This window comes from Mobula hypostoma, chromosome 24 (assembly GCF_963921235.1).
Source record: "Mobula hypostoma chromosome 24, sMobHyp1.1, whole genome shotgun sequence".
NCBI lineage: Eukaryota > Metazoa > Chordata > Chondrichthyes > Myliobatiformes > Myliobatidae > Mobula > Mobula hypostoma.
The window spans coordinates 19,165,475-19,186,977 of NC_086120.1; the positions used below are offsets into that span (position 1 = coordinate 19,165,475).

At 42.0% G+C, this 21,503-nt stretch overlaps 1 protein-coding gene across 1 annotated transcript in view; it reads right to left on the bottom strand.

Annotated features, from left to right (window-relative positions):
* grin3bb (glutamate receptor, ionotropic, N-methyl-D-aspartate 3Bb) overlaps positions 1–21,503 on the bottom strand; it is a 103,364-nt gene that overhangs the window by 30,235 nt on the left and 51,626 nt on the right. The window contains exon 3 of the mRNA XM_063032013.1: positions 10,170–11,217. Coding sequence (XP_062888083.1) covers positions 10,170–11,217 — 1,048 coding nt within the window. The remainder of the gene's footprint in view (positions 1–10,169; positions 11,218–21,503) is intronic.

Genomic DNA, 21,503 nt, shown 5'->3' on the forward strand with positions numbered 1-21,503 from the left:
TCCGCTAAGGCCCCACCTCCCCCTCGTACCCCATCTGTAACTTATTTTTATGCACACATTCTTTCTCTCACTCTCCTTTTTCTCCCTCTGTCCCTCTGAATATACCTCTTGCCCGTCCTCTGGGTCCCCCCCCCCCTTGTCTTTCTTCCCGGACCTCCTGTCCCGTGATCCTCTAGTATCCCCTTTTGCCTATCACCTGTCCAGCTCGTGGCTCTATCCCTCCCCCTCCTGTCTTCTCCTATCATTTCGGATCTCCCCCTCCCCCTCCAACTTTCAAATCCCTTACTCACTCTTCCTTCAGTTAGTCCTGACGAAGGGTCTCGGCCCGAAACGTCGACTGCACCTCTTCCTACAGATGCTGCTTGGCCTGCTGCGTTCACCAGCAACTTTGATGTGTGTTGCTTGAATTTCCAGCATCTGCAGAATTCCTGTTCTAGTGCAGTTAGTTATTGTTTGACAATCCATGCAATGAAAATGGTCTCGGTGGCAATGTAGTTGTGACAATGCTGCAGGCTGAAGATGGTTGAACCCTTTAGCCTCTAACTGAATTGACTTAATTTCTTCCATCCTTCACATACATGAGGAGTAAAAATCTCTACGTTACGTCTCTGTCTGAATATGCAATGAGCAATTTATAGTAATTTGTAATAAATAGTATGTACAACAGGACAGTCAATACAATATAGAAATATAATTGTATCAGCATGAATTTATCAGTCTGATGGCCTGGTGGAAAAAGCTGTTCTGGAGCCCGTTGGTCCTGGCTTTTATGCTGCGGTACTGCTTCCTGGATGGTAGCAGCTAGAACAGTTTATGGTTGGGGTGACTCAGGTCCCCAATGATCCTTCGGGCCCTTTTTTACACACCTGGCTTTGTAAATGTCCTGAAGTTCACATCTACAGATGCGTTGGGCTGTCCGCACCACTCTCTGCAGAGCCTTGTGATTGATGGAAGTACAGTTCCCATATCAGGCAGTGATGCAAACAGTCAGGATGCTCTCAATTGTGCCCCTGTAGAAAATCCCTATGATCTGGGGACTCATGCCAAACTTCTTCAATCATCTGAGGTGAAAGAGGTGCTGTTGTGCTTTTTTCACCACACATCCAGTATGTAGAGACCACGTGAGATCCTCAGTGATGTGTATGTTGAGGAACTTAAAGTTGTTCACCCTCTCAACCCCAGATCCATTGATGTCAATAGGGGTTAGCCTGTCTCCATTCCTCCTGTAATCCACAACCGGCTTCTTTATTTTTGCGACATTCAGGGAGAGATTGTTTTCTTGACACCACTGTGTCAGGGTGATGACTTCTTCTCAGTAGGTTGCCTCATTATTATTTGAGATAAGGCCAATCAATTAAATAGCAGATTGGAGCTATCATTTACACTCAAAAACTGAGCTCTACAACCATATTTGAAATATTCTTTGGGCTTCTACCTCCCGTTTGTTTTTAATTGCCAACAAATAATCATAAGGAGGTTCACAAAAATGATTCCAGGTTTGAACGGCTTGTCATATGAAGAGCACTTGATGATTCTGGGCCTGTACCCACTGGAATTCAGAAGAATGAGGGGTGACCTCATTGAAACCTATCGAATAGTGAAAGACCTTGATTAAATAGATGTGGAGATGATGTTTCCTATGGTGAAAAAGTCTAAGACCAGAGGAGACCACCTCAGAATAGAGGGGTGTCCTTTTAGAATGGAGATGAGGAAGAATTTCTTTTGCCAGAGAGTGGTGAATGTATTGAATTTGTCGCTGCAGGCAGCTGTGGAGGCCAAGTCTATTATGTATATTTAAGCCAGAAGTTGATAGATTCTTGATTGGTCAGGGCATGAAGGGATATGGGGAGAAGGTAGGAGATTGGGACTGAGAAGAAAATTGGATCAGCCATGATGAAATGGTGGTGCAGTCTCGATGGGCCAGATGGCCTAATTCTGCTCCTATATCTTATGGTCTTATGGTCTAATAATTGGATGTGGGAGATCTTTAATCTGGGCTATGAGGCTGGAAATTTTAGTGGGATGCAATCCTGATGCTGATGTTCATTGAAACTACATAGATATCCAGCTTTTAGCAACTGGCTCTATTTTGAATCCATTCCATTTAACAGAGTATTTCTGTTGCACGACATAAATAAAGGTGTCCTCAATGTGAAGACAAACCATTGTTTCACTAGCACTGTGCAGTAGTCACTCTCATCAATAGCATCACTATAAAAGTGCATCAGTGACAAGTAGTTGGGTGACAATAACATTAAATATTCTTTTTTTTTCACTTGCGTATCTTATCAACTCCTTTCTGAGGTATGACCTGGATCCACTCTGATTTGCCCACAGCAGATGACATTTCATTGGCCTTTCACTCAGCTCTGACACACCTGGACAATAAAGATGCACACTGTTCATCAGGATGCTCTTCACTGAATACAACTCAGCATTCAACACTGTTGTCCCCTTAAAACACATCACTAAACTCCAAGACCTGGGCCTCGATACCTCACTGTGCAAATGGATCCTCAATCTCCTCACTTGCAGATCCCAGTCTGTACAGATTGTCAACGACACTTCCGCCATAATCTCAATCAGCACAGGTGCAAGACAAGGCCGTGTGCTTAGCCCTCTGCTCTACTCACTTCATATCTATGATTGTGTGGCTAAATACAGTTTTTTTATAGAATAGAATAGTACAGCACAATACAGGCCCTTCGGCCCACATTGTTGTGCTGACCCACAAACCCTGCCTCCTATATAAGCCCCCACCTTAAATTCCTCCATATACCTGTCTAGTAGTCTCTTAAATTTCACTAGTGTATCTGCCTCCACCACTGACTCAGGCAGTGCATTCCACGCACCGACCACTCTCTGAGTAAAAAACTTTCCTCTAATATCCCCCGTGAACTTCCCACCCCTTACCTTAAAGCCATGTCCTCTTGTATTGAGCAGTGGTGCCCTGGGGAAGAGGCGCTAGCTGTCCACTCTATCTATTCCTCTTATTATCTTGTATACCTCTATCATTTCTCCTCTCATCTTCCTTCTCTTCAAAGAGTAAAGCCCTAGCTCCCTTAATCTCTGATCATAATCCATACTCTCTAAACCAGGCAGCATCCTGGTAAATCTCCGCAGTACCCCTTCCAATGCTTCCACATCCTTCCTATAGTGAGGCGACCAGAAGTGGACACAGTACTCCAAGTGTTGGCCTAACCAGAGTTTTATAGAGCTGCATCATTACCTCGCAACTCTTAAACTCTATCCGTCGACTTATGAAAGCTAACACCCCAAGAGCTTTCTTAACTACTCTATCTAGCATTTGTACTTGTGAGGAAACTTTCAGGGATCTGTGGACATGTACTTTATACTTATACTTTATACTTTATTGTCGCCAAACAATTGGTACTAGAACATACAATCATCACAGCGATATTTGATTCTGCGCTTCCCACTCCCTGGATTACAAACATTAAATATTAAAAATATTAAAAATAGTTAAAATTAGTAAATATTAAAAAATTAAATTATTTATATTATAAATAGAAAATAGAAAAATGGGAAGTAAGGTAGTGCAAAAAAACCAAGAGGCAGGTCCGGATATTTGGAGGGTACAGCCCAGATCCGGGTCAGGATCCGTTCAGTAGTCTTATCACAGTTGGAAAGAAGCTGTTCCCAAATCTGGCCGTAGGAGTCTTCAAGCTCCTGAACCCCCAGATCCCTCTGCTCCTCCACACTACCAAGTTCCAATGCTGAATTTAAGTTTGCTGGCAACACCACTATCATTGACCAAATGAAAGGTAGTGATGAATCGGTATGTAGACATCCATTAGTCTTGCAAGACCATGGATCTGCGCCTGGAAAGTCTTCACTCTCCAGGGCGCAGGCCTGGGCAAGGTTGTATGGAAGACCAGCAGTTGCCCATGCTGCAAGTCTCCCCTCTCCACGACACCAATGTTGTCCAAGGGGAGGGCATTAGGACCCATACAGCTTGGCACCAGTGTCGTCGCAGAGCAATGTGTGATTAAGTGCCTTGCTCAAGGACACAACACGCTGCCTCGGCTGGGGCTCGAACTCATGACCTTCAGGTTGCGAGTCCAATGCCTTAACCACTTGGCTACATGCTCACAATGTAGGAGGGAGATTGAAAACCTGGCTGACTGGTGCCACAGCAACAACCTCTCATCAACATCTGTACAACCCAAGGACTGTTTATCAACTACAGAAGAAAGAAGATTGAAGTCCATGAGTCATAAATTCTATCGTATTTCTTTATTTTCCTGTAAGTGCCTGTAAGAAAATTGATCTCAATGTGGTATATGGGGACATATAACTTTTGAGATTTAAATTTACTTTGACCTTGACCTTCTGTTTTCAACCATCTTTTACAGATCTAGCCAAATCCTGTTCTTCAGGACTGGCCAGCTTATTCAAGTGAGGGTGGGCCTAGAGTACAGGGTAGGTTGGGGGGTGCCTTGTTACCATCTGCAATATGTAGCAGCAATCAGCCAAGAGAGGGCATTGATGGGCCCAGTTTATTCCACTGCATTGGAGTCGAGATTCATCTTTGAAGAGTAGTGCCAGTCCTTAGCAACAGGACCCGCAGGACGCCATATTTGCCAGATCTGCCCTTTCTGTGGATGCCCAGAGATGATAACATGGTCAATGTGACTGTGAGTAGTCCACACATTCATGAGAAGCACCTTGCAGGGTCATCTAGGCTGGAGATTTACTTATCCTGCCTGGGTCCAGTACCTAGTTTGTGGTACATCCTGTTTAGGTTGTGACAAAATTGAATAAAGGATCATATAAGCAACACACACAAAATGCTGGTGGAACGCAGCAGGCCAGACAGCATCCATAGGAAGAAGCATAGTCGACGCTTCGGGCCAAGACCCTTCGTCAGGACGTCGACTGTGCTTCTTCCTATGGATGCTGCCTGGCCTGCTGCGTTCCACCAGCATTTTGTGTGTGTTGCTCGAATTTCCAGCATCTGCAGATTTCCTCGTGTTTGTGTAAAGGATCATATAAGCCTTTTTACCTGTCGGTGCAGAACTTGCAAAGAGAATCAAACACAATGTTGAGGTAGTTGAGGAGAAATGCAAGTTGTACCAGAACAGATCAGCATTGAAGATGGGATCCACATCACCCATTGGAGTGTAAATATCTTAAACTGGACACAGGAATAGCCTAATTTCCACATACCCAATATGTCAAGCTATGTACTCCAGTTAGAAGAGAGTGTGTGCTTCCTGGTCACAAATTTAAGGCCTTAGGAGGTAACATAATAGATCAGTTTAACCTCTAGTGATTTTAATGCAACCTGTAAAATAGTCTTCCTCAGCCTCAGAGATCAGCAAATTACAAATCCTATGAAACACTATTTCTTCAAAAATATAAAAATGGGTCAGAATAGCATGAAAAACATCAGGAATAGACTAGATGGCCTGTATAAATGCAAGAAGTATTAAGAATAAAATAAATGAGCTGGAATTATAAGCAAATGCATATAAGTATGATATAATAGCAATAACTGAAATCTGGCTGACCTCAACGGATGGTAATGAATTACTAAGGTATATACGTTACTTAGGAAAGATAGCCAAGATTGTAAAGGTGGTGGAGTAGCCATATAGATAAGGGATCATTTAAATGTGAGGCTGCTTATGACAGGAGATGAATCGAGACTTAGTGAAGATATCTGAGTGAGAATTGAAAGCTATAAGGATAAAGGAATAGCATTGGGTGTATGTCATAGACCCCCGAATGTTGATAGTGATTTTAATAAACAACTCCAACAGAATATTAAAAAAGCAAGTTCTGAGGGTGATGTTACAGTTACGGGAGACTTTAATTTCCCAAATACTGAGTGGGAGAGCCCAGTGACTAATGGATTATAGGAAAATGATTTCACTGAGTTATTGAATGATTGTTTTTAGATCCAGTATGTTAACTCCCCAGCAAGAGGGGAGGCCTGTCTATATTTGATATTTTGTAACAATCAGGATAGAATTTTGAGTACGGAAGTTGTTGAGCCTTTAAGAACAAGTGATCATAACATTGTTAGTCTCAAAATTTTTTTGGAGAATATACTGTATCAAGTCAAGATATACTACATAAATGTAGTCAGGAAGGAAATTCAGATTGCCTAAAGACAGGTTGATAAGGATATTGCTGATAATGATAAAATTAACCTCAGGAGACTTTTTCAATACTTTAGTGGAAGAAAAATCAAGTCGGAAGGTAAGTGTATTAGGAATAATGGTGGGGTTTTAAAATTAAACAGAGAAGAACATAGCGGACACTCTTAACTCATATTTTGCTATAGTATTCACCTGCGAAGATGTTAGCAATATGCCAGTAAGTGTAGAGAAAAATAAGGTTCTTTTAAGTGACAGAGATCTTAGAAAGTGAGGTCCTGCCTCAGCTGTAAAAGCTGTAAAGTAATAAGTCTCCAGGGCCAGACAACATATATCCAAGGGTACTTAAAGGGGTCTGTGATTATATAAACAAACCCCTAACATGAATTTTTCAAAAGTCAGTGAAGACTGGTGAAGACCCTAAGGACTGGAAATAGGCTAACGTTGTCAAAGTATATAAGAAGGTGATCGCACTGACTCTGGTAAATATAGGCCAGCAAAATAATGGAAACATTAATAAAGAATGAGATGGAAAAGCAATTGATAAGAACAGGCATGTTAGCAGAAAGTCAGCATGGGTTCAAAAAAGGGGAACACATGCTTTACTATGCTGGAATTCTATGAAGAGGCAAAAATTTATGGTAACAATAGAGTGGTTGATATAATTTACTTGGACTCTTCGGGGGCTTTTGACAAGGTATTCCACAAGAGATTAATAATCAAATTACAGGAGCTAGGGATTCAGGGTAAGGTGTGCAAATGGGTGCAGAACTGGCTCAAAAACAGAAAACAACGAGTCATAGTGAGACACATCAAAGTTGCTGGTGAACGCAGCAGGTCAGGCAGCATCTCTAGGAAGAGGTACAGTCGACATTTCGGGCCGAGACCCTTGGTCAGGATTAACTGAAAGAAGAGCTAGTAAGAGATTTGAAAGTGGGAGGGGGAGTGGGAGATCCGAAATGATAGGAGAAGACAGGAGGGGGAGGGATGGAACCAAGAGCTGGACAGTTGATTGGCAAAAGGGATATGACAGGATACACGTTCCAAGAAAGGAGTTCGGTGAAACCATCTCTCACTGCTCCCCATCTGTAATTTCTTCGGTTCTTCAACTTTTCGACCACACTTTGACTCAGACTCGTTATCACAGCCATATGTCCTTTCTTGGAACGTGTATCCTCTCATATCCCTTTTGCCAATCACCTGTCCAGCTCTTGGCTCCATCCCTCCCCCTCCTGTCTTCTCCTATCATTTCGGATCTCCCCCTCCCCCTCCCACTTTCAAATCTCTTACTCACTCTTCCTTCAGTTAGTCCTGACGAAGGGTTTCGGCCCAAAACGTCAACTGTACCTCTTCCTAGAGATGCTGCCTGGCCTGCTGCGTTCACCAGCAACTTTTATGTGCGTTGCTAGTCATACTGAGAGGATCATTTTCACACTCAGAAAATGAAAAAAGTGGGGTTCTGCAGGTATCAGTTTTGGGGCCACTGCTGCTTTTAATTTACATTAATTATTTGGATAAGCACATAACAAATAAACATTCAGGCAGTAGAATCAATACATTTAGATCTAAACAAAATTCAGATGTGAGTAGATAAATGGCAAATGAAATATAATGTAAGTAAATGTATAGTATTACATATAGAAAGTAGAAATATTAGAAATAAATATACAATGGGAGGGTCTTGAGTTAGAAAGAATTTGGGTGTCATGGAAGGCTCATCACTATCAATATCTAGACAATGCACAGAAGCGATTAGAAAGACTAATAGAATGTTGGGCTATGAAATGTGCTCAGTGGAGTTCAAGTCTAGAGACATTCTCTGTAAGCTATATAATGTGTTTGTGAGGCCACACCTTGAGTACTGTGCACAATTTTGGTCGCCATATTTTGTAAAGGATGTGAAGGCACTGGAGAGAGTTCAGAGAATGGTGACTAAACCCATTCCAGGATAGGAGCTATGAAAGAAGATTAAAATAATTAAATCTTTTTATCCTACGTAGTCATAGAATGAGTGGAGACATGATAGAGGTGTTCAAAATCATTAAGGGTATAAGTAAGGTGGATGCCATCTGCAACTTCAAAATTAATCCATCATCAAGGTTACTGGTGGAGACTAGTTAAAGGGAGATTTCAGACCAGCATCAGGAAGCATTTCTGCCACGAGTTGTGGACACATGGAACAAACTACCTAGTTGTGTAGTTGAGAGTAGTACCTTAGAGACTTTCAAATCTAAACTCAATAGTTATTTCAACACACTATGTGAATAGGAAATTGGCAAGCTTTGTTGGGTTGAGTGGTCTATCTTGTCAAAAACTTTCTAATCTTCTAATGTTCTGTCAACAGGTGTTCCTGTTACACTATTTTAAATAATCATCTCTGTGCTCCAAGATTCAGGGATAATAAATAGATTTGCTTTAGAATTAATGTTTGTGATGTAAGTGAAGGCTCAGTTCAGACTCTGAGCATGGAAAATAAATGTTCTTCTCATGAAGATGGATAGAATCAAACATTTCACATACATATTTTTCTAAAATTAGTCAGAATTCCATAGATTCTATATCCTGACTGATTGCACCTCTGCCTGGTATGGAAATCCAATGTCCAAGAATGGAGAAGTGGTGGATATGGCCCAGTCCATCACAGGTAAAGCCCTTCCCACCACTAATCACATCTATAAGGAGCGTTGCCACAAGAAAACAGCATTCATTATCAAGGGCCCGCACCATCCAAACCATGTTCTCCTTTCACTGCTGCCATCAGGAAGGAGCTGCAGGAACTTAGGTCCCACACCACCGGGTTCAGAAATAGCTATTACCCTACAACCTTCAGGTTCCTGAAGTAGCTCGGATAACTTAACTCACTGAACTGGCCGGCTGGTGGCACAGTGAGATCAGTGCCGGACTCCGGAGCGAAGGTTCCCGAGTTCGAATCCAGGTCAGGCCACCCCCGAGCATGCTTTCCATGCATGCCGGGTTGAGTGTCAAGCTAGCCACTCGGCCTCGTAAAAAATATACATGGGTCGAGTTAGGAACGTTCATAATGTGACCCGATTAATCCTGACACCACGTGCCAGACAAGAATGGCTGAATGTCTGGTATGACACACTTAAAAAAAACACAACTGTTTCCATAACCTATGGACTCACTTTCAAAGACACTACAATTCAAGTTCTCAGTAGTATTTATTTATTATTTGTTTCTTTTTCTCAGTCCAGTTTTTCTTTTGAACATTGGTTGTTAGTCTTTGTGCATAGTTTTTCTTTGATTCTACTTTATTTCTCTGTTCTACTGAAAATGCCTGCGAGAAAGTGAATCTCAGGGTAAAATATGGTAACATTTACATACTTTGATAATAAATTTACTTTAAACATTGAATTAAGTGATGAGTCCAGTTAAATTGAAAATAGTGAGTGCCTATGATAATTTTGCAGACTAATCCCCAGGCAGAGGCGCAAGCACAACTGGAGTGACAAGGTAGTTTCCATCCTTGAATTATTCTCAAGCATTGAGGGAGGCTGAGCATTGAGTGAGGAGTGCAGAATGATGCAGGCGCCCAGGTGCTTTTATAGTCAGCATTCTTGCCATAATTTGCCCTCCTGGTCCATTCAAAACTTAAAACAGTTTTCTGTGCATTCACTTTGTAAGGAAGCAAAAAAACATCCAGGCATTCCTCTTTTTAACAATTCAACCTGAATGCTTGATCAAAGTTATTGGGATTGGGTTCTGAATAATAGTTGATTTAAACCGATTTCCATCCACGTGCACCTTATATGCACTTTCTAGTAGGCATCAGTAGATAGTAATTTGAAGCAAGAACCCACAGAGGTTTATTTTCTCCTCCCTAGTCCAGAACAACCCACACAAAATAAACTCAGAAACTTCATTATGGTAGTTCCTCAGTGCCTGCCCCTGCATGTGCAAAGTAGGCAGCCAAATCAATAATTCAATTGCCATTTTAATTTAATAAACCTATGTTACCTTAGGAAAGTTTATGGAATTATATTATCAATTGCATTTTCATATTCTTTTTACTGAACCTCTTACCTTATCATCGTGAATCCCGGATAGTTCCTCAAAAGTTTTCTCTCCCACCATAACTGCTGCCAAGTTGGCTGTATAACTGGATAGGACAAGGAGGCAGAAGATTGCCCAAAGGTTCATTAAAAAACGTCCAGTCCAGCATTTAGGCGTCTTACTAGAAACAGTCCGTCCAAAGAGGATTGCATAACATAAGTTAAGTGCCGATGAATATGAGAACACTTTTATTCTGTTTCTTCCTTTGGGGGTCATTCCAAATGGACTCTTCCACTCATAAAGTGTGAGAAACAGGGCTGTGATGTGGAGTGCTACAAAAATCCCAACCCACATTGTCCAGTGTAATGGCCACATGAAAGCACCAATGGGAGCTGCCGTGTCCTTTGACCTCACCAGGATTCCCAAACTGGTGGAATAGAAGGGACTAGTAAAATCTATCACTCTGCTACGTGCTGAATTAATGCTAAAGGAGGTGACTGCCATGTGGGCAGCCCCACTGAGGAGATCGCCTACCAGTCCAGTCCATCTTCCATTTTTCCAGGCACCATACTTCCCATCTCCAACAATGTAAAGGTCAAATTCAAATCCCAGGTCATTCGACAACTGCTCCAGGAGGTCCATGCAGTAACCATAGCAACATTTCTTGTACTCTGTTGGCACAGAACCATTTTCATTGTTCAGCTCCTCAAACAGCTGTGCCAACACCACAGGGTCTTTGGTGTGAGGGTCCAAACATAAGTGACCAGCTGGACAATTGCCATCAATGTCAACCTCCCTGGTGAAAACAAACGGCAGCTCCACCAATGTGACGACACGGAACTTGAAGCTTGAGGAACTACTGTCCTCGTTCACTTCATTTTGAATTCTGTTGGGCCATATGCCTTGTTCAATCTCAATCTTCTGTTGGTTCCATTTGCCAACTCTGACCCAGGTAGGTTTTCCTAATGGGTCTTGCCGTAGATTCCAGATATGGTAGCGGTGGTTGCTGTGAATATGTGATGTCTCCTGTACGTGGATATAACCCGTCACTCCTTCAAATGATGTATTTGCCAAAAACCTGGAAAGTGGGTGGGGGAAATGGAAAAAAAATCTTGCATTCATCTAGTTCCTTTAATGTGCTAAAACATCTTATCAGAGCCACCACACTAAACACTGAGCCCAGCAAGGTCTGTCACAGTAGGGCAAGTGATTTAAATCTTAGTCAAATAGTGGGCTTTGAAGAGAATAGGGCCAGAGAGTTTTAAGGAGCTTAGGTCATTGACAACAAGAGCCATGGCTGCCAACAATGGAAGGAAGAAAACTGGAGCAACACATACAAAATGTTGCAGGAACTCAGCAGCTCAGGAAGCATCTATGGAGAGATTTCAGGCTGAGATGGAGCAAAATCATTTACACATAAAATTTTATGCACCACCATCCCATTTAATCACTCAAAACTAATTACTGAGTGTGGCAAAGGTGAGGGGAATAGGAGGAGGTGAATACAATGAAGAAAGGGAAAAAATATGCTCATTTTGGGGGATATATTTAGAAAATCCCTCCCAGGTTCTGTAAATCAAGCTTCTGTTAAGTCACTTGATGAACTTTAGTCATCTATTAATTGGTCTCAATCTCCTTATGAACACAGCATGACACAGAGTGAACCTCTCCATTAGGTATCTACACTGGCTTAGTAAGTTACAGGAAAAATTATTGGAAATTTAAGCTGAGAGATGAGGATTTCATTGAATAAGAGAAAAATGTGGTGTTCTGACAACATTTTCTCACTGTGGCTTTCTTCCACAATCAGCTCTTGGCAAGTTCTACATCAAAAATTCTGTAACCAGGACAGCAGTCACATAAAAGTAGTACAGCCTTAAAAGAATAATTGTTAACCACTATTACATAGCACACATACATTACATGCCCTCCAGATTTCTGACCCTAACTTACCTCTTATGCCCTCCATTAAATCAAGTCAGTCAAAAATCAATCACTCTCCAAGAAGTTTCATTACCCTCCACTTCCGCCCTCTCCCTGGGCTGCCTAATTCACACAACTAATCTCATAGTAATTCAATTCTGAGTTTGGAAAGTCATTTATAACTTTTCAAAGCAAAATTCTCATTTGTTATCTCACATTTGGCAGCATATCCCACTGGCACTTGCCATCTAGAATTTCCATAGGATGATTGGCCTCCGCAGCAAGCTACTGGAAACCAATCTGCCCATGATCTCAGATCCCCATGAGGGAAATTGAACCTGCTTCTTCCAAGCCCCCGCCACCCACTGCTGAAAATAAAATTGAGAAGGGCAAAACATTTAATATTTCAAATGTAATTATTTCAACACATTGAAGTCTCGTGGAAGACTCCAGGAAAGCTCCAGAGTAAAATCAAAAGCAAAACAAAGTTAAGGCTGAAAAGAGATCACTAAACAGATGTTGCAGCTTAGCTAATTTAAATTTACAGGAGAGCAAAATAAATATTTTAGAAGGAGAAATATTTAATATGCAGAGAAAGAACAAAGTGACAGGAATAAGGTAACAATGATGTACACGCCAGAATGGTCAGAGGAACTATGACTCATGCTGTCTTAGTGCCAAGTATTCCATCATTCTAAATCAGAATAGTGACTAAGCAGCATTAGGCTTGAGGGTTTAAAGAGCCTGCAGATTGCAGGAGGAAGGGATGCTGAGGGAGATGAGGACAGCTGTGATTTTTGGATCTTGGTAAAGGATAAGGGAGAGTAGGAAGATGGTACATTCCAGTGAGGACACATAAATAATGGGAGAGCTTTAAACAATACCGGAGAAAATATGAACCACCACACCAGAGAAAATGCCTTTAGTTATGGTTAAATGGAAATTAAATATGGAACAAAGAACATCTGCATAAAGAGCAAAGGGAGGGCTTTTTATTATAACTGTGTAAGCAAATCATCTTCACTATCAATAGCAGGAACAGTAATATAGCTTAAATTCGGATCTCCCATAAGGATCGTTTACTGGCAGAGATGCAACAGACTGAGCTGCTGATATTTTCACATAGTGTGTCTCACCAGAGATATCAGGTGGCCATCATTCTTTATCCATAGTTGTCATTGAAAGGGTGCCGCTGAACTGCCCCTGTGGGTCAATTGGTGAAGGAACTCCCATTGGGCATTCAAGCATTTTGACCCAGCAATGCTAAAAGAACAGGCAATGGACACCCACATTTGGATGACTTACAGACATCTGCTGCCCTTATCCTTCTGGGCGGTATTGCTCACTTGTTTTCGAAATGATGCTCCACATTCTGTTCTAGGTCCATGTTATCTTTAAAATCCTTGTTAGAAATGCCAAGGCAATAAAAATTGGTGTTTGTGTCTTTGGCAGCCACCATCCACTGGGAAACAGGGGAAAGGGGAAGGAGAAAATGCCATGGGACTGAGCTTCTTTGTGTTCCTGATTAACAACCTCAAAGGAGACATACTGACATGTATTGATCAGTGGAGACCTATTTAGCTAAGCAATTGAAACTGGTGGAATGTGAGGTGATGTTAATCCATTTCAGTCAAGCCAGCAGACACTGCAACTTCTCCAAGTCGATTCTCACATTCAGTAATGATTGCCTAAAGGAATATAAATATCTTAAACCAACAAAAAGCTGCAATAAGGAAAGATATTTAAACATAATTTCCTAGGCATTTGTTTGCAGAATGCCAATGCGTTCCATAATTTAAAAGTTGTTTTAATGTAGAGTGAGGTAATTTTGTGTGCATTTTTCTGTGTGCTAATGCTGGTTATTAATAATGTTTGCTCATTATTGAATGTGATTTTTGTCTTGGCCAGTGTTGGTTTTCTGGCTTAAAACTCATACAAATATCATCAACATTAGTGTTTGATTATACTTTGAGGATGAGTCTAGATATACCGCTCTTCCCATTTGATGAGGTGGATCTTTCTGGCACTTCAGACACTGACAGGATCCAAACACAAAAGGTTTGCAAGGGTTCATCACCAGAGATCATATTCAAACAGGTTATGTGGGGGTGGGGATGGAGATGATATCCTCCTAGTTCAGGGAATACTTCAGCCTAAGCTGGAGATGGTCATCACTTCAATTGATATGGCATACATTTAGTAGGCTTGCGGCCTCATCTGAAATAGTAGTAATATCTCTAACAAAGCAATACGTTTGATATTAAATATATTAAATTTCCCCAACTTCATACTTTGACATTCACATTTGGGCTGAAGCCTCTGTGCAGGAAACTTCACCCTGGAGCTGTGTAATGATATGCTTCAAAAGATACATCTGTCTTTATCCTGCTGGTATTCTTCTTGCAAGAATGACTTTTCAATGACAAAATTTCTGAATTGGAAAGCTATGACCTTCTGAAGTTTGAGAATTGTTAATGTAATCTCTGACTCTAGTCTTCTTCCAAAGGCATCTCACTGACTGTTTGCCTATGGGAGCAGATTAGTCATGGCATTACCCCATACTAATATACAGTTTTTTAAGGAAGCCTCATCTCCCTTATAAGCCTTTAAGCCACCTTCATGAAGGTATCGTTATTGCTAACGTTTATTGTGCTGTAAGGGAGCCCAAAATAGCCAGACTGCTATGGGCAATATAAATTGCTTTCTGATGCAAGACTACATAAAGTAGTCCTGGTATGACCATTTGGCCTTGTGGCAGGATGCCCTACATTGTCCTTGTACAGTTAGCTCCTTTGAATGATTGTCACAGAGCCACAGAGATATAAAGAGGTGTAACAGCGAAACAGGGTCTTCAGCCCACTGGGTCTGCACCAATAATTAAGCATCCATTTTTACACTAATCCTACCCTAACTTATTTTATTCTCCCCTATTCCCAACAATTCCACCTCCACCCCCAGCCCCCCAACACATATTCCCCTTCATCTACTCACCTACACACCAGGGACCATTTACAGTGGCTGTTTAACCTATCAGCCCCCACATCTTTGGGATGTGGGAGGAAACCGGAAAACCCGAAGGAGACCAACATGGCCCCGGGAAAAGCACAAAAACTCCCACACAAGCAGCATCAGTGGTCAAGGTTGAACGTGGGTCGCTGCAGCTGTGAGGCCGCTACTGTACTACTTTTGAAACCGTGCCACCAGCTGTATCGTTTATCCGAGTTATCTGAAGAATGGACAAGGAAGGGACTTTAAGCTCTCGCAGCATCCAACAGACTACTCCATTGAAAGCAAAATTACGGAGCTGGGCATAGCATGCCTTAGTTTTGTTTTTACTTTTAGAGAGATGCACACTTACTACATAATGGTGTGATGACGTATGCCATTCACATACTTTCACTTATAACCCGCAATACAATATGTAAAAAACATAAAATGCTTAATCAAACACTATATTTGCAATATTATTCACATACTACTGAAATATTAAATACACTTCAGATGGGACTCAGATTAAAGGTTCTGCAGAGACTAGATGGGCTGAAGGACCTGTTTCTGTGATGTAGTGTTCTATGACTCCAAAAAGTTTTAAAAGTAAGGTGAAAGTTGCAATCATGTACATTGCCATTCATCTTGTCCATTGAAATGATAACTGCACAAACACTGCAGTAAATCAATTAATTTAACACTGTGAAGTAAAAGTAAGGACTGAAAGGTGAAAAGCATGAGAGGACTCTACTTCTGGTTAAGTTATATGAGCTGCATAAGAGTTTCAGCACCAATGTTAATGGTTTAAGCATTTGGTTCCAAAGAAATCTTGATGGAACAATTAAAGTTTACACAATGCCTCTTTTTTCTGATGATATTCAATGTCGGGACCCAGCTGGTGGTGTAGTGGCATCAGTGTCAGACTTCGGGACGGAAAGTCCCAGGATCGAATCCAGCCAGCCAGCTCCCCTGCACGCTTTCCATCCATGCTGGGTTACAAGCCGGTGGTCCCTTTGGAAACTCACCGGGCAGAAGGCAATGGCAAACCACTGCTGTAACTTGCCTCGTACGCAGTTCCCCACTACATCAGAGAGGTGTGGAGGGAAATCGTCTGCTAACCAGAGAAACTCTGGATGCGACGTACCTTTCCTTTCCATTCAATGTACGATTGGACTCCCTATCACTACACCATTGTGATTGTCTAAGAGATGCATCTCATCTCGACCTGATCTGTCCTTCAAGGTGGTCAGACTGGGAGCTTCCAACTACTGTCCATGCAGTTTGGGAAGGGATGCTTGGCTGCACTGTTGAGGACATTAGCTGCAAAATAGACCCTGACATCCTGAGAGAAGATAGGAGTCTCAGTTCGTGCAAATTGAACTGAGCTCTCATTGCACCAAGCAGACAATTATTTGCACATCTGGTATTACTCAGGTTGCACAACAGTCATCATAGCCTCTGGTTTCCTGCAGTCCTGAACATAAGTGCTAACTCTCTGATGGTAGCACCAGCGACCTGCAGAGCAACAAGATCCTGTCCACAACCATCGGCCTGCAGCTAATTTAGGTTTAGCTGAATTCTGGAGGACTGGAACTTGCCTCAGTAGGGAAAATCCTTGCTTCCTCGCCCTTTGTGCTTCCTTTCTGCTTCCTTTGCTATTGATTGGTATAGAAAAACAAATGATTTTGAAAGTGGAATCAAGTTGACCTGACTTTTGGAACAGCTCCCAAGAGAATACCATCTCCTACTTAATTCATGCATCTAGTTCCTGATTGAGAAGTTGCAGAACATGGGCCTCTGTACCTCCCTCTGCAATTGGATCCTCAACTTCCTAACCGGAAGACCACAGTCTGTGCGGATTGATGATAACATATCCTCCTTGCTGACGATCAACACTGGTGCACCTCAGGGGTGTGTGCTTAGCCCACTGCTCTACTCTCTGCATACACATGACTGTGTGGCTAGACATAGCTCAAATACCATCTACAAATTTTCCGGCGATACAACCATTGTTGGTAGAGTCTCAGGTGGTGACGAGAGGGCGTACAGGAGTGAGATATGCCAACTAGTGGAGTGGTGTCGCAGCAACTACCTGGTACTCAACGTCAGTAAGACAAAAGAGCTGATTGTGGACTTCAGGAAGGGTAAGACGAAGGAACACATACCAATCCTCATAGAGGGATCAGAAGTGGAAGAAGTGAGCAGCTTCAAGTTCCTCGGTGTCAAGATCTCTGAGGATTTAACCTGGTTCCAACATATCGATGGAATCATAAAGAAGGCAAGTCAGCGGCTATACGTTATTAGGAGTTTGAAAAGATTTGGCATGTCAACAAATACACTCAAAAACTTCTCTAGTTGTACCATGGAGAGCATTCTGACAGGCTGCATCACTGTCTGGTATGGAGGGGCTACTGCACAGGGCTGAAAGAAGCTGCAGAAGTTTGTAAATCTCATCAGCTCCATCTTGGGCACTAGCCTACAAAGTACCCAGGACATCTTTAGGGAGTGGTGTCTCAGAAAGGCAGCGTCCTTTATTAAGGACCTCCAGCACCCAGGGCATGCCCTTTTCTCAGGTAGGAGATACAGAAGCCTGAAGGCACACACTCAGCAATTCAGGAGCAGCTTCTTCCCTTCTGCCATCCGATTCCTAAATAGACATTGAAGCTTTGGACACTACCTCACTTTTTTTAATGTACAGTATTTCTGTTCTTGCACATTTTTAAAAATCTATTCAATATACATAATTGATTTACTTGTTTATTTATTATGTTTTATTTTTTTTTCTCTCTCTCTGCTATTGCATTGAACTGCTGCTGCTAAGTTAACAAATTTCATGTCAAATGCCCGTGATAATAAACCTGATTCTGATTCTAGTCTGATAATGCCACAAACATGTATAGCACCATCCAAGCACCTTCTCCTAAATGCCTTCCTATCATAGAAAACACCTAGTCCCTCAAAATCAGCATTCATGACTGGACTCAACCTCTGTGGAGTCAAGTTCATGGCTCCCCTTCCTCTCCTGCCTGAATGCAGGGTCAGACATGACTTCCCTCTGAAAGAAACCCTTCTGCTCTAACCTTCCCCTGATGGTGTCTGAGCTGGTGCTTTGCAGGATTGGGTGCATGATGTGCTGTTCTTCAACTACAGTGGCATTACGCCAACTCTTTCAGCTGCTTATGTGACTCTGGCCACAGGTCTGGATAGGAGGTCGCACCTCTCGCCTCCTTCCCAGACCTGTGGTCTGTTTAGTTTCCCTTTGGGCAAACCTAAAAGGAAAAGACATACACATCAGGTGCTTCTGCAAAAGTGTTGTGCAACAAATATTATATTCTTTCAGCAAGCATGTCTTATTACTACAGGGAGAACACTAGCATGACTACTCTGCATCTATTTACAAACATTAATTCCAAGATATGTTTGAAACTATTCATTAGAATGAATAGTTCTTGCTGAATCCATTGAACTGGGATTGGCCGACTTAACTTGGCATATGCTTGCCAAAACTGACAGTTCTCAATGAAGTATTAAATGGACTATGAGCATTGAAGATCACAATTCTACACCTTGTTATAAGCTTTGACCATTTCAATGGCACAGCTGCAGTGGGGATTCTCACAATGTCGGAACCTTAATCTCATTGAGTCCTACTTTACAATCGTTAGTCACTGCTCCCTGACAGTCCTAATGTGGGAAAATTGGATTAGTATGAATGGGCAAAATGGTCGGTGTCCACTACTTCATGACTCTGGGCTCTGTGACTTTATTGTATGAGAATGGTGGCTGAACACATGTATGGTGGCAATATCGTTTGAAACACGTAGAGATATCTGTTAATGTAAGATCAAAGGAATCAGAATCAGGTTTATTATCACTGATATATGCTGTGGAATTTGTTGTTTTACAGCAGCAGTACAGAGCAATACATTGAAAATTACAAGTTACAATATGAAATATAAAATAGGTAGATAGACAGATAGCCAGATAGATACTTTATTGATCCTAAAGGAAATTAGTGTCTCAGTAGCATTACAAGTGCACAGATATACAAAAATTACTAATATTAGAAGAGAAGTAAGAAAGAATAAAAAAAAAGTTACCTCAAACAGTCTAACGGAGGGGGGGGGGGGTCATCACTTCCCCGGCTATAGATTGACTCATTATAGAGCCTAATGGCCGAAGGTAAGAATGACCTCACTTAGTGCTCTTTGGAGCAGTGCAGTTGTCTTAGTCTATGACTAAAAGTGCTCCTCTGTTCAGCCAAGGTGGCATGCAGAGGGTGAAGAACATTGTCCAGAATTGCCAGGATTTTCCATAGGGTCCTTTGTTCTACCACAGCCTCCAGTGGATCGAGTTTGACAATTATAACAAAGCCAGACTTTCTAATCAGTTTATTGAGCCGGTTGGCATCACCCGTGTTGATGCCATTGCCCCAGCACACAACCGCACAGAAGGTTTTACTGGTGATAACAGACAGATGAAGGCTCTGGACAGATACACTTGACATAGTATATTGCATTGTGAGGGGACAGAGATATCTGAACTTGCTGCAATGCACAAACCATTGACTCTGCTGGGGTATTTGTTTGGCCAAGTACAACTCAGTGATGAGTGATGTTCTGGGCATCATTTAAATATTGCTAATGACTTAATGTCTTATTGATGTGTAAAAGCTCCATTAGTTATCTGTATTTGGAAAATGACTAATTTTGGTGCTAGGCACAATCCCTGCAGCTAGTGATGTCCATGCCAATAAGTAAGAATGTGCGAAGACCATAAGACCATACGATATAGGGCAGAATGAGGCCAGTTAGCACATCGAGTCTGTTCTGCCATTTCACAAGACAAGACAAAGGAGCAGAAGTGGGCCATTCGGCCCATCGAGTCTGCTCCGCAGCTCCCCCATGAGCTAAACTATTCACCTATCTAGTTCCAGTTTCTGACTTTTTCCCCATATCCCTTGATACCCTGACTAATTAGATACCTGTCAAGCTCCTCCTTAAACACCCTCAATGATTGCGCCTCCACAGCTGTATGTGGCAACGAATTCCACAAATCCATGACCCTCTGGCTAAAAAAATTTCTCCTCATCTCTGTTTTGACTGGGTACCCTCTAATTCTAAGACTATGGCCTCTTGTCCTGGACTCACCCACCAAGGGAAACAACCTTTCCACATCTACTCTGTCCAATCCTTTCAACATTCGAAATGTTTCTATGAGATCCCCTCTCATTCTTCTATACTCTAATGAATACAATCCAAGAGCCAACAAACGCTCCTCATATGTTAGCCCCTGCATTCCAGGAAACATCCTCATAAATCTTCTCTGAACTCTCTCCAACATCAGTATATCCTTTCTAAGATAGGGGGCCCAAATCTGCACATGGTATTCCAAATGAGGTCTCACTAATGCCCCATAGAGCCTCATCAACACCTCCTTACTCTTATACACTATTCCTCTTGAAATGAATGCCAACATAGCATTTGCTTTCCTTACCACCGATCCAACTTGGTGGTTAACCTTTAGGGTATCCTGCACGAGGACCCTCAAGTCCCTTTGCACTTCCGATTTTTGAATTTTCTCCGCACCTAAATAATAATCTGCCTGATTATTTCTTCTTCCGAAATGTACAACCGTACATTTGTCAACGTTGTATCTCATCTGCCATTTCTTTGCCCACTCTCCTAAACTGACTCTCTCTGCAACCTTTCCGTTTCCTCAACATTTCCTGCTCCTCCACCTATCTTGGTGTCATCCGCAAATTTAGCCACAAAACCATTTAATCCATAATCCAAATCATCGATATACATCGTAAAAAGAAGCGGCCCCAACACCGACCCCTGCGGAACACCACTAGTAACTGGCAACCAGTCAGAATAGGATCCCTTTATTCCTACCCTTTGCTTTCTGCCTATCAGCCAATGCTCCACCCATTTCAATATCTTTCCTATAATTCCATGGGCTCTCATCTTATTAAGCAGCCTCATATGCGGCACCTTATCGAAGGCCTTTTGAAAATCCAAATACACAACATCCACAGCCTCTCCCTTGTCAATCTTATTCGAGATTACCTCAAAAAATTCCAATAGGTTGGTGAGGCAGGATCTTCCCTTCATGAAACCATGCTGGCTTCGGCCTATCTTGTCATGCACGTTGAGGTATTTCATAACCTCGTCCTTGAGGATTGACTCCAATATCTTTCCAACTACCGATGTCAGACTAATAGGTCTGTAATTTTCTTTTTGCTGCCTCCTTCCTTTCTTAAATAGCAGAACTACATTTACGACCTTCCAGTCCTCCGGAACCATGCCAGAGTCTATTGATTCCTGGAAGATCATTTCCAATGCTTCCACAATCTCCAAAGCCACCGCCTTCAGAACCCTTGGGTGCACCTCATCCGGACTGGGAGACTTATCTATTCTTAGTCCACTTAGCTTCCCAAGCACTTTCTCT